Source organism: Mustela lutreola, chromosome 1 (genome assembly GCF_030435805.1).
Source record: "Mustela lutreola isolate mMusLut2 chromosome 1, mMusLut2.pri, whole genome shotgun sequence".
Classification (NCBI taxonomy): domain Eukaryota; kingdom Metazoa; phylum Chordata; class Mammalia; order Carnivora; family Mustelidae; genus Mustela; species Mustela lutreola.
In genome coordinates, this window is record NC_081290.1 from 261,587,540 (window position 1) to 261,610,826 (window position 23,287).

Sequence of the window (23,287 nt, forward strand, 5' to 3'; positions counted from 1 at the left end):
CCTGGAGGAGGGGTGCTCTGCCCTGCCCCCGACCAGTGGTGGCCTCCATGCTCTGTGGGTGGAGCCCGCGCGAGCTCCCCTCTCCCGGCCTGGGTGCGCCCGGCTCCCTCCTCAACTTGCGAGTCCCATCGGGTGCGTGCGTGCATGTAGTCCAGCAGCAGCTGCTGACACCTTCTTGTTTGTCCTTCTGGACTTTTCCAAATGCACATTTTATATTCCTGTGTCTTTGGTAAGAGCTGTCCCTGACAGCGGGATGTGGTTGCGGAGATCTTCTGTCCCCTCCCCTTTCTTCTGAGCTTCCTTCTCTGCCTGCCTCTGACCAAGTCTGTCTCCGGGGCTTTGACCACAGGATGAGGCAGCAAAGGAATTCCAGGAGAAACACAAGAAAGAAGTGGGGAAGCTGAAGAACATGGACCTCTCCCAGTAAGGCCCCTGAGTGACTTATGGGGAGCAAAGGCTTTTAGGACCCTCAGGACCTGCCTGTGGGCCTCTTCTGACCCCCTTCCAGGCACCCTGGCTGCTGTGGCGTGGCACCCTTCCAGAAGCACTCACCGCTGAACGCTTCCTCCTTCACTCTTTGCAGAACTTGGAAGGATTTTCCTTCAGGCCCCTCAGGGAAGGGGGGGATGCTGATTGATGAGCAGCCAATTTTAATGGCCACTTTGTGGTTGGCTCTTGCATGTGAATGTGTTTGAAGAAAGGATTCTGCTGCCTAAAGCAACCAAACCCCTTGCTGTGGAACCCTTTGTGTGCTAGGACTCTTTGTCCCCCTCTGCATGGCTGTCCGGGTGCTCCTGGAGGTGGGAGTGAGCAACTTGGGGGGCGCCAGGAGGCTCTCCTGGTGGGCGGTGAGTGGGAGTCCGGGCAGGCCCGGTGCACTCCAGCTCCAGTGAAGCGCCCGCCCGGCTGGAGGAACTCCGCTCTGCGCGCGGCCCCTGCCCTCTGGCTCGCACTGACCAGCCACCGGCTTCCCTGGCAGGGTGTGTCTGAGGAGACTGTTGTCTCTGTCTTCTTTTAAGCAGGCTCTGAGATTTCCTTTTTTAAAATTTTGTTTAGATACATAATCCGTGGGGATGATGAAGAATGGAATGAAGTTTTGAACAAAGCCGGGCAGAATGCCTCCATTGTCAGCCTGAAGAGGTGAGGAGGGCCCGTGACCTCTGACAGGAGAGGCTTTCTGGCTTTTGTGCCTCTCTGGTGACTTTCACTAGGAGATTGGGCTTGAAGCAAAAGCTTTGAGGGACGAGTCACTGCTCTTTTCCCCTGGAGGGTCGCTGCTTTGGTATCCAGTCTCCTACAGCTGAGGCAGAGTTGTGCGGCTGCTGTGGGCTGCAGCACGGTGTCCCGTGCACCCTCAGAACAACAGAGTGGCTCTTCTGTCACCAGCGCTGCTTTAAAGATGAAGTGACCAGAGCTGTAGGGTGGAGGCAGGGCTGGGATGGGGACCAGGTGTGTCCACTGGGAAGGCTGGAGTTTTACCTCCGGGCCAAAGGTTCTCCAAGGCTTAGGGCTTGGAGTTCCTTAGCGTCATTAAAATTGAGGGCCCCCAAAGGGCTTTTGTTTACGTGGGTTGTATATCTCGATGTTTCCAATGTTAGAAATGAAAAACAAAAATATTCATCCAAAATTAACAGTCATGGATATATTGATTTATTTTAAAAAAAATATTCCCTCGCCCCCCAAATCTTAGAGTGGCACAGTTTTGTTTTGTTTATGATTTTATTTATTTGTCAGAGAGAGCGCGAGCGAGCCATGCACAAGCAGGCAGAGTGGCAGGCAGAAGCAGAGAGAGAAGCCGGCTCCCCGCTGAGCAAGGAGCCCAATGTGGGACTCGATTCCAGGAGGCTGGGATCATGACCCGAGCCGAAGGCATTGGCTTAACCGACTGAGCCACCCGGGCGTCCCAAGTGGCACGGTTTTACATTTTGCAAAGCGGTACTGTCTGGCTTAATGAGAGGCAGCTGGCTCATCTGCTCCCGTCCTCCATCTGGTGCCACCACATACCTCGTGGCCCCTGGAAGACTGGCCGGCTGTGAGAACACGAAAGTGAAAGGCAGCCAGTGTATTTATATTATTAGGAAAATAGTTTCTAGCTCGGGCCCACCTGGAAGGGTAGAGGGGATCGCAGGAGGCCTGGACGCTGCTTCAAAAACCGTCCCCTCCGGCTGCTCTTCTGCACGGGGGAGCATCTGTAGATAATGGCTCCTTGGGCCAGAACCTTCATCATCATTCCCTCGGGAAGGGAGTGAGGTTTCCCTGCCCTGGGACTCTGGAGATGAATGTCCATGTGTGGTTTGGGGTTAATAGGGAGGGGTGTTCTTGGCATTGCCATAGGACAGCATCCCTTAGAGGACATATTTAAAAGACGAGTCTTGTGACTCTAGCAGCTGAAGATCCCAGAGATCATGATGTTGTCCTCTGCAGTCTCCGTAAGCTCCTGTGTGGTCTTGAAGGTTCTAGCGTTGATATCAGCCATACTCCCCAGATGCTCTCAGATGTGGCACGAGAGCCCTGTCAGTGTGTCCTGTTTCTGGTTTGGATGATATGGCAGGGGCGAGCCCGGGGCCCACGACAGCTCCAGCCTTGAGCGAGGCTTTGAGCGCTGCAAAAGGCCAGGGCACGTGCTTGGTGTGGCGACTGCTGGGTCCTCCCTCCTCAGAGCTTGGCTTTGCCAGCCGTTGGTTTGGCTCTTCCTGCTGGTGAGGGGCCTCCTGGATTCCCTGCCCCTTGTGGTAGTTCATCTGCTTGAGAGCTCTGAGTAAATCGTGCTCTTGGAGGTAAAGACACTGATCTCTATTGTCCTGTTCTTTGAGGCCTGTTTTTTTTATGTACCCCCCCACCCCCCATCCACGGGAGGTCACTTCATTCAGGTGATGTTAGTGGTCCGTGGGTAGAACTGTTCGGTCTCTCCTCAGAGGGAAGTGTTTGTTCCTGGGGCAGAATGCCGCCGAGAGGATCTTTAACCTGTGAGGGGGTTAGAGGGCGGCTGCTGAGTGACTCCAGCACGGAACTGCCAGGCTTCCGCTGGCCGGTACTGACCTGAGTTACTGCTGCTTGAGTTTCCCTCTCCCTCAGGGGAAATAAAATAGTGCCATGTCACAAGTGTTAAAGGTTCTCCTGGGAGTCTCCTGCTTTGTATTAGAGACTGTCCTCGGGATCCTTGGGGTAATGTGTCTGGTTTCCAGGGTAATCTCGAGTGGTGAGCAGTGGGAGGGAACCCTCCTCGGGACGCTGGAGATCTCCCTGTGGTCCCGGGAGTGGGGGATGACCGGTTCTCCACAGAGAGCTCTGCTTTCAGGGGTTGGGAGAGAGATTTGTTCCTCTGTCTGAGGAAGAGTCCGGTCAGGGCAGGAAGTGGGTCAGCGTCCCCCAGCCCAGTGCCTGGCATGCGGGCAGCTTGCAGAGAACATTTGTGCCGAATGTCATTAATGTTCCAGAAGGTGGAAACCCTCCCGGACAAAGCAAGCCTAAAGCCAAGCAGTCTGAACGATGGTACCGATCTGCGGATTTCGTTTTCTTTCTACTCATGGTTTTTTGTTGTTTGTTTTTGTTTTTTTCTCCAGTGACAAGAAAAGGAAGCTAGAAGCCAAACAGGAACCCAAACAGAACAAAAAGTTGAAGAAAAACAGAGACCTAAAGAACAAAAAGGATCGGAAACTGAAGCAGAAGAAATAGGAAGAAGTGGGCACCCGCGGCTGCTGTGGGAGAAGAGCGCCCTGACTCTGGCTGGACCGGGCGGCGGCCTGGGCTGTTAAAGGCAGCAGGAGCCCCCACCGGCCCTGGAGACCAGCCAGAAATTCAGTCTGTGGCCTGAGCTTGGCTTAAGGCGACATCACTTCCTTGCCAGTCCACCCAAAACTCGATGGTTAGGCAAAGCTCTGGCACTGCCAAGGACTGGTCTCTCTTCCGCACTCCAGGCCTCTTTTCCCCTATAAGTTCCTGTTTTGCTCTGGACCCAGCTGTGTTAGCTCCTTCTCACATGTGTGGAGCTGCACTGACTCTCGTCCCCTCTGGGGCATTAAGGACACAGCTTTTCGGTGATGCTCGGGACGCTGCCAGTGGAGCCCTGGGCCTCTCGCCGTGGCCTTATCCAGACACCCCAAGGCCTAGAGCAGCAGGAGCTCTGCCTGACCAAGTGGCTGTGGCAGGTCACTGTTCTGTGCCCTGGGCTTTGCCGTAAATCGTTCCACTCCTGCCTCTGCAGGACCCGTGTCCCAGAAAAGCCTGAGCTCTTAATTTAAGAGGAATCTATCTGGCCTTGAGTCCCCCAGGTCGATTGTTTCATCTATTTGGGAAAAAACTTAGGGCAAGACTCTTTCGCTAGCCGGGGGGAGGAAGGGATAGAGAATCTATTTTTAATAGATAACAAGCTGGAAAGACCCAACTGCCTCTGAGTGCTCATTGACTCCACGGAGCTGGGGGGTGGCCCTTGCCCTGTTTCTTCTGGAGGACCTTGGCTGCCGGGTAGACTTCAGAAGGTGTTAGTGCTAAGGCCGGGATGGGCAGTGGCCAGGGCTTACCAACCCAGAAGCCTGTGAGAGAAGTGGCCGGCACCCACCGTGCTTGCGGTGGTCCTTCTGAGGGACAAGGTGTGGCACCTAGGAGCTAGCCAGCTGTGCTCCCTGTGGCATCTGGCGCAGCTAGCTGGCTTCGGGATGCCAAAGGCTCCCCCCTCCCCCAACCCCGAGCTCCTGTCCGGTCGTTTGGTTCCTTCCTTCTGTTGGGGACAGAAATTACGTGGTGGCTTCACACATACTTTGGTTTGTGTGTTTGATAGTAACAGTGCTGGATTTCAAAGTGATACTAAGTGTTGAGCCTGGAGAGCCTCTGCCGGTTTCCCTGGGCTTGTTCCTCAGCCCTGTCGCGGAGTGCGAGCAAAGCTCCGGTGCAGGTCCGCTCAGTCGTGTTCTTGTTCTGACCCTGTTTCCGGTGCCGCACATGGCCGCTGAGGGCAGCCCTGGCGGCATCAGTCTCCAGCTTCCGTGCTCACTCTTCTTTTTATCTGGAAAATTCACATGGAGGCCTTGGTTCTTGATCTTGCTTGTTTTTAATAGAATTTAAAAGGATCGGTCTTCTATGAGTCCAAGGATCCTTTCCTCTGCTATGATGTGTAATCCAGGTTCCCAGAAGTCTTAACACATGGCAGGGAAGGTAAGGGAAGCTTCTGGAGCAGAGAAGATTAAAAGCACACTGCCCGGGACTCACAGCCACAGCAAGGAGAGCAGGCTCTGCCTGGGCTATGGACCCCTGTACCTTGTCTACACCGGCCTCGGGACCTTTTGTCTCCTGAATCTGCAGGTGTCTGCCCACCGACCCCCTGTCAGGTCTGCAGGAAGGTTTGCTGGGAGGAGCAATAAGAACTAATTTCTGATTCGTTTTCCGGGTGAGTGCTTGAGCCTGACTTTCAAGGAGGATTTTCTTAGGAGAGATGCTTAAAAGCAAAGTCAGAATCCCAGATGGTCAGAGCTGGATAGTTTCTTTAAACTATCCAGCCATGTCATCCCATGGTTAGGGGGGCCCGGCCTTTGAGTGGCCTCTCCAGCCCTGAAGCCTGGCTCGTGCTCTGCTCCAGGATGCAGGGAGAGGTGCCCTGAAGCCAGACGCCCTGGCTTCAACCCTGCTCTGTCCCAAGTCTCACCGTGACCCAGGGCACGTCACTCACCTGCACCTGCTGTCCAGTCGGCCTCTGTGAGATGCAGCTGGCAATGATCGCTCACGCCTCCTGGGCTGTTGTGAGGAGTGAGTGGAGCCGAGTAAGAGGAGTGGACCATGGTGCCTGGTGAGCTGCTTGGTTACACACAAAGTGCTAAGACTCTGTGAGACCGGCCTTGTTCTAACAGCCCGAGCGGAAGAGCCCCACTTGGGCAGCAGGAAGGTGCACCTGGCGGTCAGACCTGTCAGGCCATCTGGCTCCCATCAAGGTGGTTCTTCGCTTCTCTGAGGCCGCCTTCCTCTCTGCACGCAGAGGAAGCGAACATTCGCCTACTACCTATGGTCCTGGCCCTTTTTTTGGCAAAGCGAATGTTCCGAAGCAGGTCTCTGCACTTGGGGTTGTGATCGCGGGTTCTCCTCCGAACCCGACAAAGCACACCTCCCCCAGACCGCCATCTGGCCCCCAGATAGAGTGACATCTGTAAAGCCAGGCTGTCTCGGGAAATGTCATTGGTGAAATGAATTCAGAAAGGCTGGCTATGAATGCTGCTGTCACCCGGACGGGAAGGGGCTCAGGAAGCCTGAACAAAGAAGATGCTTAAATGGGTTTCATCATCCTCCAGGCCCCAGGCTCCGTGGCCCCCCGGCCCCCCCCCCCCCCCAGCCCTGCGGCCGGGATGGACTCCCCACGGCCTGCTCCAGGGCTTCCACTGCTCGACTGGCTCCAGCCTCCCCAGAGGACTCCAGAGTGACCGGGAGGTAGACACAAAGAGGGCTGTGGAGGCTGGGGGAGTGGAGGAGATACGTGACTGCCACCTTGGAAAAATGTAGACTCATTATCTGAGGGCCGATAGACCTGGCTGCTTGCTTGCCTGGGGGGCTGCAGGCCTCAGCCTTGGGAAGGGAATCCCGCATCTGTGGGCCACTGCTTAAAGGGGAAACGTGGTCTGCAGAGGGGTGGGGTGACAGCAGATGGAAGGCCCGAGGGTCTCCTGTGGTGCTGTAGGTGGTTCGGCTGGAAGAGAGTGTTTCCATGGTCCTGGTGTCTGACCGGCACTGGGTAACCAGCAGAGCAAGGAAATGGGAAAGCAATGGGAAGGCAGGGGATCCTCATGTCTGGAGAGGGTTTCCTTTGGGGACAAGGCCCAGGCTGCAGCTGCTAAGCGCCAGATTGTCATTAACTGCAGGGTGGCCGCAGGAGACTGACCTCCCTCTGGTATAGAACTTGCTTTCAGTCCCTTGTTTCCCAGGGACTCCTGTGAAGGACAAGTTTATTTTCTCTCCTCCAGCCTGCCTTTGGCTGCTAATAGCCTGAAGAGGGCAGCTGGAGGAGAAATGCCCATGCCTCCCCCTGTCCCCCTCATGCTCTGGAGCAGTGGCCCTGAGGAGGAGGCCCAGCCACCAGGGCTAAGGTAAGGTGACCAAACACCTCCACTCCTGGTCCTCCTAGTCCCCTTGGAAGAATCTGATTTTCATCTATTATTTTTTAAATAGATTCCATACCCAGCGATGTGGGGCTTGAACCCACGACCCTGAGATCAAGACCGGAGCTGAGATCAAGAGTTGGATGCTTAGGGCGCCTGGGTGGCTCAGTGGGTTAAGCCGCTGCCTTTGGCTCAGGTCATGATCTCAGAGTCCTGGGATTGAGTCCCGCGTCGGGCTCTCTGCTCTGCCTGCCTCTCCATCTACTTGTGATTTCTCTGTGTCAAATAAATAAATAAAATCTTAAAAAAAAAAAAAAAAGAGTTGGATGCTTAAAGGACTGAGCCACCTAGGTGCCTCCCCTATTATCGAAATGCTTTCTTAGTGTGTTCTGCTACATATAGGCTCAACGGGGGTCCCATCCCTCTCTTACATTGCCTTCCCATTAGCCTGCCTCCCCCAAAAGAAAGCGGCTGAGCTCTCTAGGTACTTGACGGAGGCATGTCCTATAGGGGGGCGCAAGGAGTGGGGGTGAGACCTGTGAGGAGGGTGGGCACAGGCCCGTGGAGGGAAGGGCAGCCACTCACCCCTGAAAGGTAGCCACTGTGGATGGCAATTGCTGGGCAGCGACAGACCCCTGAACCAACCTCCCAGGGGCCTCTGCCCAGGGTGGCGCCAAGGGGTGCGCCTCCTCCCTGTGACCCCAGGGGGCGCCATGGGTCCATGCAGGGTCCCTTCCCCACCCAGGCCAGGAGCCGAGGCTGGGCCTCAAGGGGCCTGAGCTGGGTCCTATCCCGAAAAGCTGGGCATCAGGCCTTTCCTGGACTGACACCAACTGACCCCCTGAGGTCTTGATGTTGTCCCTCAGCTTCTGAGTTCCAGCCTATTAGTTACTGAACCACAGCCACCCAGGTCAGTGTTTCTAGCGACTGTAGACATTTTCCCGCCTCATGTAGCAAACATTTAAAAAGCCTTTCTTTCTGCCTGGACTTCGTACCCGAAACAAACTATAACCCGTCCCAGAAGACCCTTGGTCCCGAGTCACCAGCTAACTAACCTCTCTCCATTACCAGATGGCACAGAACAGCTTGGGCTCAGCTGGGCCCAGAGGCAACAGTCACTGAGGGACAGGTGCCCCCTCACCAGGGAGAGAAGGCCCGCCACACAGGTTTGGACCACACAAGAATTGCAGACTTTAAGACAGCCCTAGTAGTAGTTCCCACATGAGGGCTCTGGGGGTGGCCTGGGCTCCTAGAAGACCAGAAAAGCCCCTGACAACCATCTGACTCCTGGCAGGGGCTCCCATCACTCCACACAAACCCCTTTTCTGTCCTCCTAAATGGCACATAAGTATTAAACACAGGAGAAGGATTTTAGATCCTCAGCTACCTTGTTTGGCAGAAGAGGAAAAGTAGGACCCAACAAGGGCCAGCTCCAGGCTCAGGTTCTGGGTGAAGAGTATGTGTGTGTGAGTGTATGTGTGTGTGGCACGTGCACGGGGGCAGGGTGCAGGGTAGTTGTAGCTGGAGGGGCTGGAGGCCTGAGTAACCAAGGAGTTAGCCCAGGTCTGAGCAACCTTCTAGCAGGAGTGACAAGACCAAGGTCATTGTTAACAAGTGTTTATTGTTAATAAAACCATGGTACATTTACAATAAGTGACATTAATGTATAGTTACAGTATCATACAATATTACAGCAATAAAATAACGCCTATTCCTTTGTACATCCAGCTCAAGCAGCTAGTCAAAAATATTTTCCAAGATTGTAAGCCTCTGGGGGCTTTTCAAGGTAACCAAAGTGACGCCTCCTGAAGCGCCAGGGCTCTTGGTGAATAAATAGTTTCGAAGGTGCAGCCAGACAGCCCAGAGAAGGCTCGACCCAGAACAAGCCGTCCAGATGCTCCCCCAGTGTCTGGTCCATAAATACGACAGGCGTCCTGCCTGATGCTCGGCTCCACCTGGGAAAGCCCGGGGCTACAGGCCTGCGGCAGGCAGGACAGCTGCAGCAGATCCTCAGCTTGCCCCACTGCCCCACCCCTTCTAACCTGGACCCGCAGTTCCCACAACCAGTGCCCTGCTTCCTGAGCCCCCGGGGCAGCCTAACTCTAGGCTGGGGGTTCAGGATTGGCCTCTAAAAGCAGCAGCAACAAAAGCTGAGGCCAGCAGGCTCGCCCATTCCACCCTGTGCACCCCACGCCGCCCTTGGCTCAGCCAGGAAGTCCGTGGGCATCAGCTGGGGAACTGCCTTTTCACACTAATGGAGCAGGGGTGTGCTCCCCCGAAGGAGGGCCTCTGGAGGCCTAGACGTCAAAGAAAATCCAGCTCTAAGTGACCCTCTGGGCAGGGATCTTCAGACCCTGGAAGGCTCACATCACAAAGGCACAGCCTTGAGGAAGAAGTTCAGAGATTTGGGCAACCTTTCTGATGTGACCTTGAGGGAAAAAAAGAGCAGTTTCTGCATGAAGTGGCCTGGGGCCCCGAGTGTGTGTTCTCTCCCTTCATCAGGATGCCCACACCCCCAAGGGCCCTCACTGGGACAGTCTGGGCTTGGGGAGGCCTTGGGATTGTGAGTGGTCAGAGCCTGGAAGGCATGGTCAGACTGTTTCAAGCAGGGGTGAATCAGGATCAGCCGAAGACCTCCAGGAGAGGAGAAGGGGCACGTGAGGGTGAGTACACGGTGGTCCCCAAGGTGCAAACAGTGTGGGGGGTGGAGGGAGGGGCTGCCTTTTGGCCTTGTCTGCCCATCGCTCATCAAACAAACCGCCCCGGGGCAGAGGGGTTGAAGGTGGCGCTGCCCAGTGACAGGAGGGCTCCGAGCACATCTACCTGCCCAAGGACAGATCGATGCCAGAGGGAAGATCTGCAGAAAGGGGGGACACTGAGTCCCATGAGCCTGGCTCCAAAGAGGCCTACAACCAGTGCCCCCATCCCACCCCCGCAGCGGGGCCCCGACCCGTCCTCAGGCCCCAGGTATGTACTTGTTCCAACGCCCCCATTAGCACCTGCTCCCACCCCCCAGGAATGCCTAGAGCCAGAGCCTCGGCCAGGGGGTGTGCAGCCCTGCTGTGCTGCCTCCGCCCTCAGACCCGGGAGGTGATGTAGACCGAGTGAAGGCGCTCGGCCAGGGTGCTCTGCAGGTCCTGCAGGGGGTCCAGGCCCTGCACCTTGCTGTTGCGGCCGTAGATGAGCTGCCGGAAGGAGTCCTGCTCCAGCAGGGCCTTCATGTGCTTGAGGAAGAAGCCTTCACAGAACAGGGCCAGTTCAGGGGCGTTGTGGATCTGGGAGGGGAGAGGGAGTGTGAGAGCTGCGGCCTTTCCACAGCCCCACCCCGTCCCCACATGTCGCCCAGGGGCCGGGGGCTTTCCCCTTATCTGGACTCCTTCCATAATTTTCTCCCCTGGATGAGACTAATCTGGGCTCAAATCCCAGCTCCACCATCAGGAACATCACCGTTCTTGGTGCCATTGTTTTCTTTGCCTGTTTCCCACTGCTGCGATTACTGAAGGGCGGCCGTCCTTGTGGGAGCAGAAGCTCCCTTAGCAATGCCGGGGACGGGGAGCCCAGCCCGAGCCCGGCACCCGAGCAGTTCACCCAGTGGATGCTCAGTTAAGATTCTAACTCAACAAATACCAAGTGTCCACTCCGGGCCAGGCCTCGGACACCAAGTTCTGGGGCGAGGTCCCTGCAGTATGCTTAGAGCTGATGGTTCTACTTTGGGAGACACAGAAGCCAGAGAAGCAGGGAAGGTCACAGCAGCTGGTGGGCAGCGCTGTGGGGACAGTGGCAGGTGCCTCATGGTGAGTCAGGGGCTGTGGCAGGAGCTAAGAAAGCCACGGGGCAGGTGAAGAGATGTGGGAAGGGTCCTAAGGGGCCGGCCAGTGTGATATTTAGCCTGCCCGCAGAGGAAGCTTCATGGGAGGGAGGCTTTAAGTAGAGGAGTGACAGTCTTTGTCAAAGACCCTGGAGCCTGCAGGGTGACAGCCAAGAGGGTGAGGCCAGGCCCAGGTCATGGTCTGGAGAGGGGAGGCTGGGTGGCTTGGGGCAGGGTGGGCACAGCGGACATGGAAGAGAGTAGACTCACTGCTGATGTGCTCACAGGGAGGGAGCCAGCCAAGATGGGGCAGTTTGGGGGCAGTGCTCCCAAGTTTTGAGCACGAGCACCTGAGCCAGTGGCTGTACTGTGCACCGAGGGGGTAAGGTCACAAGAACAGGTTGGGGAAAAAATTAAGGAGGAACCTAAGGAAGTGATCTAACACAGGGAAGCTTAGCCCTTTGGCCCAGGCCCCCCAGCCTGGGAAGCCCGCCTCCCCGGCTGCGGGGTGCACGGCTCACCCCCGTCCAGTCCTTCCCGAGGCAGCTGCAGCTGAGGCCCCAGAGGAGCCGAGCCCCCGGGAGGCAGCAGGCAGCGTGGCGCTCACCTTGGCATACTTGTAGGTGTTCACGGCACTCTCCACGCTGAGGGTCTGAGAGCACAGGATCTCGCAGTGTCTCTGCAGGGCATCCAGCTGGAATAGGCTGGCAGCCGACAGCAGCTGGTGGGGAGGCAGACGTGGCCTTGGATGTGGGCAGCCAGGCCCGTGGCCCAGGCATGGGGGAACAGAAAGCTGCTCCGGGCAGTGTGCCACAGGCCCTGGTTTCTCCTAATCCTCGGGGCCCTGCCTGCCTCCGCAGGTCAAGTCCGAGGACTGATTCTTTCTGTTCTAGGTCACCTAGGTACTTGCTGGGACACTTTGGAAGGCACAGGACGGGGGACAGACACTGGATGGGAATCCTGACACAGAGCCGCTCTGTGTCGCGACTGGCATGGGGTCGTTTTCTAAGCGGTGAGGAGGTGAGTGGGAGGCTGGGCTGCCTTTGATCCCGCTGGGCCCCACACCAAAGCCCTTCCTCCCCCTGGCTCTGCCCCCTCCCCCAGGCCTGGCCCAGAAGGTGGGTGGGCAAAAGGCCCTTCCTGTCACAGGAAGAGAAAGGACCAGCAGGGAAGGTCCTGGAAGAGGCCGCCTCCCCTCTCGGCTCTCCAAATGCCCGGTCCCTGAGTGCCAGCAGCTGGGCACAGGGCACAGGGCACACGGGCTCCCAGTCCTCTCCCCAGCGCGGAGGCCTCACCTCCAGGATGTCAGCGGCTGGGATGTCCAAGGCTTCTGTCCCTCCGTAGTACAGATACTGCATCATCATCTGCGGCAGGAAGAGGCCCCACGTGAACACCAAATGGACCCACGAGTCCCATGTCCTTATCTGCTCCCAGCAGAGGGCCACTCTTCGCCTTGGGCCGGGCTGTGCCCTCCATCCCTCCATAGGGGGACACACACACCTCCCCCAACTCCCTGAAGCTACAGTTTGTGTCTGTGCAGTTTCGAGAAGTCAGTCCAGAGATTCTCCCTCCTGGTTGCCTGCGTGTAGGACAGGCCTCCTTCCAGGCGGTGGCTCCATTCTGATCCTCAGGACAGCCCTGGGAGCCCAGAAGGGAAGGTACTATTCACAGATGGGGAAACCGAGGCTCGGGGGGCAGGTAGGCAGCATGGCTTGAGTCACTCCAGTCTCCTGATCCCGGCACCAGACCCCCAGGCCACACACTGTGCATTTCTCTCACCTACACTTTAAACATGGGCCTGGGGCAGGGGGGAACTGTGCTCAGAAGCTGCTTCCAACTTTCCTGTCTGTGCTGGGACTCCAATGTGGAGGTGAGAGCCAGACCCTGTCTCTCCCTACCCCCACCCCCGGATTTGTTCCCTTGGACAGCAGGCCCAGAGCTGGGGTTGGGATCTGCTCCAGAGGTCACCTCGCCACCCGGCCCTGACCTGCCCGGGGCTTCTGGGAACAGAAGGCCCAGGATATCAAAAGAGGTAGCCCAGGAGTGGGGAACAACATTCGGTTTTGCTGAGGTTTAAGTTACGAGCTCTGCCATCACGCTGGAGTCCAGGAAGTTCCCCGCTGGAAAAAGAAAAGCGGTTCGCACTGGCTGGCTGCAGAACCCGCCCCAGCGAGGAGCTGGCAAGTGTGCAAGTAAACACGGCTCCAGCCGGCACAGTTGGGCTCTGTTAGCAGCACGGCCCCCGGGCTACAAGAGGCACCAGAGGGTCTAGGGAAAGGAGCCCAATCCCGGGGGCATGGGGGTGTGGAGATGGCCTGGCCAGTCTGTCCAGGCTCAGGGTCTGTGCCTGAGACCTTCATCCAACCCCCAACCACAGATTGGTGGGCGCTACAGGCCTTCCATAGCCCCTGCTGGAGCATATACAGGGTGCCCTGTGTTACGCGTCTGCCCCTCCAGGAGGCGTGTGCCTCGGGGGGCCCCAGGCCTGGGCTTTTCCACCACCTTCTGGGCTGGGCTCGGAGCCTTGGATGAGCCAGGGCAAAAGCCCCTGGCCTGGGGCTGGGAGTGGAGTGGGTGGGTGGGCACGAGCCCCTCAGCAAGAGGGGAAGCAGGGGTGCAGCTCCCCTTCCCAGCCTCCACCTTCAGGAGCTGGTTTGGACAAGGCGCAGCCCACGGTGGCCCCTGGAGCTCCCTGAGGTCACCTGGATGAGTATTAATCCACGGAAGTCAGACCAGAACTGCTCCCTCGGAATCTTTTTGAAGGAACTGGGTGGCCGGCAGGCCTGGATAGATGGGTTTTACCCAGCCCGGCAGCCCCCAGGCATGACGGGAGTCATAGGCCTCCCAGCAGGCTGCCCCTGGCTCTGGGCAAGGCCTGGACGGGATCAGCTGCAGAGGGAAAGCACAGTTTGCTTCTGGGCTGAAGCAAACTGTTCTGGAACCCAGGAACCCAATGCAGGAAGGCTGCAGACACTGCACGGATAGGACTGGGGTCAAGCCAGATAAGACCAGCAGGGCTGTTTCTCACAGGCCTGGGTTTAGTTGGCAGTGACCTTGGCAAGTGTCTCGACTAGCACTAATGCCACAGCCACTGGTCAAGTGTAACTTTCAAGCATTTGAAGTAAGACTGGTCTGAATAGAGATGTGCTGTGTCAGATACACAGTGGATTTCAAAAACTTAGTATGAAAAAGACGTAAGATAGGTCATTATTTTTTATATTGACTGCAGGTAATATCTGGGCTATAAAGAGTTAAATAATATATTATCCAAATTAATTTCGCCTACTTCCTTTCGAGGTTTCTGTGGCTACTACAAAATGTTACATTCCACAGGTGGCTTGCATTACCCTTCTCCTGGATGGCCGCGCTCAGAGCTCCTTGGGCCTGTTTCCTCCTCTGGAAAGCGCAGATCACGACGACTTCCTTCCCTCCCTCCCTCTCTCTCCCAGGGCTGTGGAAGCCAGGGAGCTACTCAGGGGCTGCTCTGAACCCTGCAGGCTTTGTCAGGAAGCTCCGGCGGAGGACCGACGAGTGCTCCAAGCAGCCCAGAGAGCAGAAGTCTGCATCTAGAGGCTGCCCCAGCAACGGGGCTCTGCTGTGGGGGTGCAGTTCTCAAGCCACAGAGCCCACATTTCCCAGGCCCGTGGGCACTGTGGATGGTGGATCTAATGTTCCCGGGGACTCTCCCCACAGCTCCGAGAAGCCGTCAAAGGGGCTGAGGCTGCTCTGGCACGGGCCTCCCCCACACTGGGCAAGCGCGGCCTCGCCGGGCAGCGCCGGGGCAGTGGTTCCCTGGGGGCGCGCACACGCCCTGCTGCCGCCCGTGCACTGCCCTCCTGCGTCTGACTGACCCTCCCCTCAGGTTCCAGTTCACCCAGACACTGGGCTTTGTAGCCAAACGAGTTTCTTGAGCTGCCGCCTGCCCAGGGAGTTCGGATCAAGGGAGGGGAAAGGGGGAAGAGGAGACGCCCCACTCTGCTGCCGGGCCAGACCCTGGGCCTCACCTCTTCCCTGTCAGTCCCCGGGCCGGTCCCCTCTCCTGCCATGCGCCTTCCTCCGTCCCTCCTCACCTTCATCACGCAACTGGATTTCTCTGCAGCCTCCTACATGGCACCCTGGCTGGGGTCGTGAGCTTTGTAAATGCAAACTGGGCCATTCCACACAGCCTGGGTGTGAATCCTGACCCTGTCACTTTCGCTGTGTGACCTCAGGCAAGTCCCTCAACTTCTCTGTGCCTCTGACTCATCTACCCACAGGGAATAACACCCACCCCTCCTCGGATGGTGCTGGGCTCCGAAGCTTAACAGCGGCAAAGCGCCTGGAACCACGCCTGCCTAAGTGCTAGTGGTCAGCACTTTTCAGGAGATTCCTGTGTTAAAGGTCAAAGGCTTAAAGGTCAAACCGTTCCTGCGATGGCTCTCAGGGCAGCAGACTGGACTAGAGGGCGTTTCTGGAGCATGTTGTGGTCTCTGCTTCTGGAGTTTGGCCTGCACTTTCTCCTGCCTGAGCTTGCCCCTGCCAGCTGGGGGCCCCAGACCCCGGAGGCGCTGTAGCTGGGGGTTAGATTCCTCTTTCCTGCACTCCCCGCGCTGTCCCCACACCTCTCACTCTCGGAGTCCCATCTCCTAGAGGGCCGGTCCTTGTCCTGTTTACTGCTGTACCCACGGTGTCCAGGGACAATGAAACGCTAACAGTAAGTGGGTGAAGACCACATGAGGGGGGAACTAGGTCATTTTCGATGGCTCCTCCCTGTGCTCCTGTGACAGTGACCCGTCTCACCGTCTCACTAGGCCACAAAGCTGTCCTGTGCAGGGCTCGACCCTGGACCCCACACTGGCTGCTCCCTGGCCTCAGTCCCAGCCCCTGGGGGTCGTCCCTGAAGCCTGGGGCCCACCGCACAGGCTGGAGACCTAGAGTCGCCACTTCTCAGAAAGGTGCCCTCAGTGGGGACTCGGCTGACATCCCAGCCAGCCTCCTCCCTCCAGACTCTCTGGCTGCGACTGGCGGCCAGCCTGTGGAGTGTCTATCACGCAACCTCCGAAGTTCTCTAAAGCTGAGGGACCGAAAGCTTGACCTTGGTCTTCCACAACCAGGATGGCCCAGCTGGCTCTTTCTGCCTGGCCTGCCTGGCTGGGGTCCGATGCTTGGCAGGATTGGTGCAGCCCACACCGTGCTCCCCAGAGTGTGGGGGCCAGCCATCCGGGGGCCCGCTGAAATGTGGGGGGGCCGGGGGGGCTGACGTGCAGTCTGTGCTGTGGGGAGCCCACCCTGAGGAAGGAGGGCTCCTACAAGCATGCGTGGTGGGTGCCGGGCCTCACGTGTCTCCGTCCGTCTGCCCAAGCCCCTCACCCAGCGGTCAGAGCTCAGGACTCGTGAACGAGGCTCTGAACTGTAAGCCCATGCCGGAACGGCCACTGTGGCCGGGGACAGACCTGGAAGCTCCTGCCGACAATGGAGTGAGTGAACGCAGAAGGCAGGGGCGTTGGAGAACAAGACGGCCAACTCCCAGCTGCCTCCCAGCCGAGACGGACAAAGCCAGGGGGCGCTGGGGGAGGCCACCCCTGCCCTGAGACGTGTGGAGCAGCACGGAGGCTCACACACCTGGAAAATGTGGTACTTCATGTCGCTGATCTCGATGGTTTTGCCGCTGTCGCCGTCTTGTTCTGATTTATTGGTCATCAGCGTCTTGAACCTGGAGCAAAGGGGGTGAAACGAGGCGGGTCTCGCACATGACTTTGACTTCATCACGGGGCAGTAATGGCACCATCCATCACCCGACTGGTCACCGGGAGACGGGACATTTTTAAAATTACTGCAGCTCCCAAAATAATCCTCACAAATGGCAGCTTACATCATCCTGGGCTGACAGCCAGGCTGGGCCCCGATCTGTCCCCACTGCCCCCCGTCAGTGACTGTGATGCCTCTGGCCTGAAAAGTGACTCTTCATTCCAGAACATTTTCTAATAATCAGAAGCAGTACCTCGACTAGGAAGAACGCTACTGCAGCGCGTCTCCTGGAGAGCTCTGGGTCCCACCCCTACGGCCCCCTGTCCACAGGACCCATCTCCGCAGGGCAGAGGCTCCTCTAAGGAACCTGTGTCTCCTCCCATCTACCGGAAGCCTCCCCCGTCCATCCAGAGCCGAAGCTGGGGCCTGTTTCCCCAGGCGGCCTACCTGTTAGAAGCTGTCACCAGCAGGACCTTGTGTGCATAGAACAGCTTTCCTTCCACTAGGAAGGTCACGTCGGACATCTCCTTGTTATTCAGAAAGTGAGGATCTATGGCCAAAGGGACATAAGAGACATGACCAAGGGCGCCCCGGGGGATTGGGTAAGCATTCCGAGAGGCCAGGGTGGGGCTATAAAGGGGAAGAACAGAGACACTAGGGCCAGGTCCTCGGTGCCAAGAATGGGGAACAGGAGACCAAGATCTGTGGGAGAGAAACAGATTTCCCCTGGAACGGACGAGGTGCGGGTAGCCACGGGGCGAGCCTCACCTAGCCTGGCAGGCAGGGTCTTCCGGATCTCGGGGATGCTGGGCACCGGGCTGCTGCCGTAGCAATGCATGAAGATGGCGGCCAGCTGCTGGGTGACCGCGTCATTCTGCCGGGCAGAGGAGAGAGAGGCGCGGTGAGCCCGCCGGCCATGGCCATGGCAGCAGACACAGTGGGCTCCTTTCTGAAGGTTCAGAGCAACCACCGGCCTTTGCTCTTCCTGGATCTGGCCTGGTGGGAGATGCCTGTTCCCCCATCGCGGAGACCCCAGGTGGCTTCTCTGGCCAGGCTCCAGCCCCGACAGCTCCCCCGGGGCTCTGCAGCCAGGCTGCGGCAGTCAGGGTGCGGGGTGTGTTGGAGGGGGCCTGCGTCTGTCTGGCCGCAGCCAGCCTGGGTACCCAGCCGGCCCGGCACTCGGGGCGAGGACCGGCTGACGTCACTCACTTTACTGGTCTTGAGGATGTCAAACATGAGCTGCAGGCCCTCGGTCACCAGCTCCTCGTTGTACTCCTCCTCCTTGATGGAGCTGAAGTCCCGCAGGAGGCTCTGCACCACCGAGTAGCGCGACTGGGAGAAGGAGGTCCTCAGAGACTCGATCCACACGTGCAGCTTCCAGGGGACGCCTGGCGGGAGGGCGGGCGGTCGTCACCTCTGCGGTGCATGGACCCTCCGAGCCCACTGCACAGCGACCCCCTGTTCAGGTGGGCTCCCGTCCGGTTCCCTCAGGCCGAGGGGCTCTCGAGCCAGGGCAGGGGAGCTTCACGGACCCGACTGGCCCTGCCGAGAGGTCAGAGGGGACTTCAGGTGCCCATCAGATAAGGCAGGGGAATGGCTCCGGCCCGAGCACAGGGCACCCAGACGGCTCAGCCTGGGGCCACACCAGCTCCACTGTTTGTGGGGCCCCGCGACTACTTACTGGGAAGACCTAACAATTACAGGGGCTGTAATTGAACATGTCCTGAACATGTCCTATCAAGCACGGACACCCCGGCCCACGCCTGTCCAGCACTCAGGGCACTGGCATCCAGTGGTGTGTAATTACTGTGTATTAGCTCCCTGGAGGGTGTCAGTGGGGCCATAAAGTAACTTAAAACTATTTTGTGGAGGTCATGACAAAAGCTAGTAATTTCCTTGGTAATTAGAGAGATAGCTTCTTACCCCCCAGCCTCACTGTGGAAAAAAAAAAAAAAAAAAAAAAGGATTATGGCATTCCCCAGGGACACAATGACGAAGGAAGCATTAGCATCCTTGGTGTTCTGTCTGTAGCTAGGAATGATGCACCCATCTTACAGGGAGGAACACTGAGCCTGGCTGGCAGCAAGAAGGTATGGCCTCCAGTCCCCTGGCCCAGGCTGGGCACGTGTGTGTGGTGGCTGCTGGGACAGTAAGCCCAGCTGCCCTCCCGCAGAGGACATGCAGAGCTCATGGAGAGCTGGCTCCGGGCCTTGCAGGACGTCACGGTCTTAGACGAGACTCTGCAGCATCAGTGACGGCGGAACGGCTGGGTCGCACCCAGGTCTGCCTGTCTGAGTTGCCTCCCTGAAGGCAGGAGCATCCACAGACTCACAGACCCGAGAAGCGAACGAGTCTGGCCATGTCACAGGACAAGGCCAGAAACTGGCCTCTAACTGACCAGAAACGTTGACTCCTAGTGACACAGATGTTCTGGGGGCCACACATCCCAGGTTGGGGGCTGCAAAGCTCCCACCAGGGAGGAGGAAGGGCCTGAAGCTGGAGGGCTGGGCCGATGCCCTCTCAACGCACTCCAAGGAGGACCCCCATGGAGGACCAGCTGAGGCTCACGGCCTCTCCTGCCCCGGCCAGCCGCCGTCAGGCCCACGGAGATGGAGTCGCGCCCGATGCCTGTCTGCCCTGTAGCCTGTCTGCCCCTGTGGACCCAGCCCTCCTCCCGTCTGTTAGAGAGTGGTCGAGTGTTTGTGTGCGCATGTGTGTGGGGCCTCACCCAGTGCCCGCAGCTCCATGGTGATGTCCACATAGCCGTGCTCAGCGCTATAGTACATGGCCTCCTGCAGGGCTTTCGTGCGGGTCCGGCTCAGCCGCACGGGCCCCTCGCTGCTGCTGCCCTGGCTGGAGGTGTCGCTCTCCTCCACGCCCTCGGCCAGGATCTCCTCCAGGGACAGGACGTCAGCTTTGGCCTGCTGGGGCTGTGTCAGGAGCTTCCTCAGGACGTTCCTGCAGGCCCAGGGATGATGGAGGGGGAGTGCCTGAGGTCCTCGCCATGGACGGTGCTCACCAGAGTTGTCCTCCTGAGCCCCGTGGCCTCGATGGGCTGGTGTGGGCCACCTGTGGGCACTAGGGGCTCACAGCCTTCCCCTCCCAGGCAGGCTGGGCCGGGGCTCCCAGCACCCTCCATCTGTAGCCACCTGAGCAAGGCAGGGGGGGTGTTCGGAGGGACTGGCCCTGGCAAGACACACCTCTGCCCCTGTCACCGCCATCCTGGTACTACTTAGTCATGGGCTTTGGGGCTAAGCCGGCCCTGCCCTCCTGGCTGTGTGATTTCAGATGGGTTTCTCTGCCTCCCTGTGCCCTGACTGCTCTGTCATCTGTGGAGTGGGGTGTCCATGTCACCCTCTTCCAGGGTTAACGGGAGGCCAATGGACAGCATCGGATGTAGAGCCTGACACGTAGCAGAACCTTGAGGTGACAGTCAACTGTACTTGCGGGAAGGGTCTGAAACCCAGGACATGTTCATATGCTTTGTTTCCCGGCCTGCCACAAACAACAACGAGCTGAAGGCAAGAAGCCGGTCACATGGACTCCCGTGTGGAGGATACTGGACTTGACGGAGCACATTCCCGTGCACCGTGGCATTGCATTAACCCTGTGAGAGCCCCGGGACCCCACCGCTCATGGCTGATGACTGCGTTGCACTCAAGGTCACATGGGGCAGGAATGTGGACCCAGGACGGCTGGCTCCGTACCCCTCATTCTGTCACATCCTGCGGCCTGGGATGGCTGCAGCGGGGGGCAGGTCCACAGGTCACCTGGGGGGGCTGAGCCTCCTCCCAGCAGCCCTGCCCAGCCAGCTCCTCGTCTGTGACAGAGGTCACGCCGCACCAGGCAGAGGCCCTCTCAAGAGACCCAGGATCATCCTGCTGTTGCCTTGTTAGCTCACCGAGCTTACAGAGCGCCTCACTTGTGCCGTGCACTGGTATGGGAAGGTGAGCCGGCCACCACCCCTGCCCCCCAAATCCCATGTTCCAGAGAGAGAAATGGGAAGCAGATGTGTGGACAGAGCGTGTCTGCACAGGGCGAAGAGGCTACAATAGGGAAACCACGGGCCGCTGGGGGAAAAGGCCTAGGAGCACGGGTGTGCAGTATGGCCCTGGGGGGCGGAGGAGAGGGTGAGTTTTGGTGGCTGAGCAGGGACTGCATCAGTAGAGGCCAGAGAAGAAAGCATTCTAGGGAGGAGGCCACAGCAGGCGCACTGCTTTTGAGAACAGCGTTGGAGAATAGGAAGTCATTGTCCAGCCCACCCTTCCCTCCGGGCCCCCTTTCTGGCTTCTGATAACCTCCTCTCTTGTCTTCGTCTGCCCCCTACTCCGCTCCAGAGCTGCCGGATGGCTCTGGTCGTAGCCTGCTGCCCGCCCCGCCACACCCCTGGGCAGGCCTGGCTCCCACAAAGCAAGGTCTGCCATCTGCTCCCAGAGGGGGATGTGATTTCCCACACAGCCACCAGGAGGCTCTTCAAGGCAAGCATATGCTGTGCGAGGCCCTTGGAGCCCCAGGAAATAACTACCCAGGGAACACAGGAGGGGACAAGCATGGGAGGGGACTGGCCCCAGGGTGGGCCAGAGCGTGCAGGGGAAAGTCTACAAGAAGTGGGAGACCCAGTGGCAGTCCCAGCTCCACCAGGAGGTGGGGGCCGTCCCCACCACCCAGTGTCTCTCCGACATCGGAGGCCTCTCTGTTCTTTGAGGACCTGTATCTTCTTTCTGGGTGGCTTCCACGCAGGCCCCCCCATCTAGAAAGATCTCTAGCTCTTCTGCTCCCCATGGGGGACTTGGGCCCCTGAAAGGCTGTTTCATGCTCCTGTATCACATGGGACAGGAACCCCAGGTGCATACCTGTGGCCATGGGCGGCCGAGTGGCTGAAACAGTTCATGTCCTCATGGAGGGAGGAGGCCATGCCATTGGCTTCGAGCATGCTGAGTAGGGGGTCAGCACCTCGGCTCAGCAGCAAGCTGACCAGCTCGTAGTTCCCTGGAAGGCAAGGCGGACAGAGGGTGCTACCACTGCCCCTGTCACCGTGCGCCTCTACGGGCTGCTATCCAGTTCCCGAGCTCCATAGAAAGGAGGATGAACAGGGTGAGGGGGAGTCCCCAGGGGTCCAGAAGGAGGCGTATTTGGGCTTGCTTCAGGGACCTGGGCATGTGGCCGCGAGTCTGGCTGCTGCCCCAGCTGGGAGGACCCCTTGGTGTGGCGGGGGGGGGGGGGCGCTGCTGGGCAGGGCAGCTGCCGTATACCTACCGGCTGCGGAGGCCAGCTGCAGAGGGGTCTCTGTGTAGCTGTCCTCACCGCCACTCACTGCAGAGCCCTCCACGTGGGCGCCGGCATCCAGCAGCAGCTGCAGGGCACAGGGCAGGACAGGGGGCAGGACACATCAGCGTGGCGGGGAGTGGCTGGGATGTGACAGGGGAGGCTTTGGGCAAAGGGCCTCTGGTTCCCTCCAGGCATGTGGCCAAGACCCAGCTCACCTGGGCAGCTGAGGAACCTAAACTCTGGAACTTGAAGTTACCCTCAGGGCTTCAAGTTTCTAGAATCTTCACATCCACTTTTGTGGCTTTGGATCAAGGCCCTGAGCTTGTGGGGGCCTTGGAGCCTGTTTTTCAAATGCTTTCCTATGAATCGGTTGCAGTGACCTTTCTAAGAACTTATGCAAGTGAGCAGAACAGAAAGTATCACCCCCCATCTACCAGGGGAAACTGAGGTTCTGGGAGGCAGCAGAGGTAGTGGGAAAGGGAGAGGTGTTAGAGTCAGAAAGAGCTGAGTGTCAGTGCTGGCTGCTAACCAGTGAGTGACCTCAGGTGGGGAATGAGCTCAACTCCCAAGGCCTCAGTCTTCCTCATCTGAAAAATGGCCAGAGGCCTGCCTTGCTGCCATGCTGGGGATGAAATGGAATGGTGCTGAGCCCACAACAGGGATCGTAACCAAAGGCCTCATGGGGTCTCACCAGAGGAGTCCAGCAGGCAAGATGGGGAGGCACGGGGCTGGGGCAAGACCTCGCTATCCGGGACACTTCTCTCCCTTCTGGTAGGGACAAGATGGTGCAGGGCTAACAGACGCCAAGCAGTTCCAGCCGAGCCAGGCCTGGCTTTGCCTTGGGGCAGGGGTGGCGTCCATGAAGCTCTAGCAGGTGACTCTGAGCTGCACCTCACCTTCCCTGACCGGCTGCTCCGGAGGGAGCCCTGAGATCCTTCCTGGGTTTCTGACACCAAACCCACAGCCTTCTCCAAATCCAGGGGAAACCCCGCCCACCGCACACCTGCAGACCAGGCATGGGGAGGCCAGGCTGACCGCCAAGCCTGGGCTCTGGCATGTGGGAAGTGGAGAATGGCTGTCGGCCAGAGGCTCTCATCAGTCAGAAACCAGCTGTGGCCCTGCTGCCCGAGCCGGTGCGCTAAGGTGGGGGAGGTGGAGGCCCGCCTGATGGGGTGAAACTGGGCCCCAGTCCAGGCAGGTCTGGGGCACAGCCCTGCCGGCCGGTCTGGGCTAGGCTGGAGCTCTGCTCAGTGCTCAGGAGGGCAGGAAGTGGCAAGTAGGCAGAGGACGGCAGCTGGCCTAGTGCAGACCCACTACCGAGTCGCTGCGACAGGCCCCTGCCCTCAGAAAACCTGCCGTCTAGCAGACAGTCTGCGAGGCGGACGCATGAACTCCCAGGAAGGAGTGT

The 23,287-nt window shown here is 58.5% G+C and overlaps 2 protein-coding genes across 2 annotated transcripts in view; one reads left to right on the forward strand and one right to left on the reverse strand.

The window, feature by feature from the left end:
• The window catches only part of NAT10 (N-acetyltransferase 10), a 38,497-nt gene extending 34,113 nt beyond the window's left edge, over nucleotides 1-4,384 (forward strand). The window contains exons 27-29 of the mRNA XM_059139461.1: nucleotides 350-423; nucleotides 1,057-1,140; nucleotides 3,564-4,384. Of these exons, the coding sequence (XP_058995444.1) occupies nucleotides 350-423; nucleotides 1,057-1,140; nucleotides 3,564-3,675 (270 nt within the window). The 3' untranslated portion in view covers nucleotides 3,676-4,384. The remainder of the gene's footprint in view (nucleotides 1-349; nucleotides 424-1,056; nucleotides 1,141-3,563) is intronic.
• Nucleotides 4,385-8,677: 4,293 nt separating this feature from the next.
• Nucleotides 8,678-23,287, reverse strand: part of ABTB2 (ankyrin repeat and BTB domain containing 2) — a 177,798-nt gene continuing 163,188 nt past the window's right edge. The window contains exons 8-17 of the mRNA XM_059139493.1: nucleotides 21,868-21,964; nucleotides 21,465-21,600; nucleotides 19,340-19,569; nucleotides 17,821-17,999; nucleotides 17,380-17,485; nucleotides 17,059-17,161; nucleotides 16,486-16,576; nucleotides 12,180-12,248; nucleotides 11,492-11,605; nucleotides 8,678-10,351 (exon numbers count right to left, since the gene is read on the reverse strand). Coding sequence (XP_058995476.1) covers nucleotides 10,154-10,351; nucleotides 11,492-11,605; nucleotides 12,180-12,248; nucleotides 16,486-16,576; nucleotides 17,059-17,161; nucleotides 17,380-17,485; nucleotides 17,821-17,999; nucleotides 19,340-19,569; nucleotides 21,465-21,600; nucleotides 21,868-21,964 — 1,323 coding nt within the window. The 3' untranslated portion in view covers nucleotides 8,678-10,153. The remainder of the gene's footprint in view (nucleotides 10,352-11,491; nucleotides 11,606-12,179; nucleotides 12,249-16,485; nucleotides 16,577-17,058; nucleotides 17,162-17,379; nucleotides 17,486-17,820; nucleotides 18,000-19,339; nucleotides 19,570-21,464; nucleotides 21,601-21,867; nucleotides 21,965-23,287) is intronic.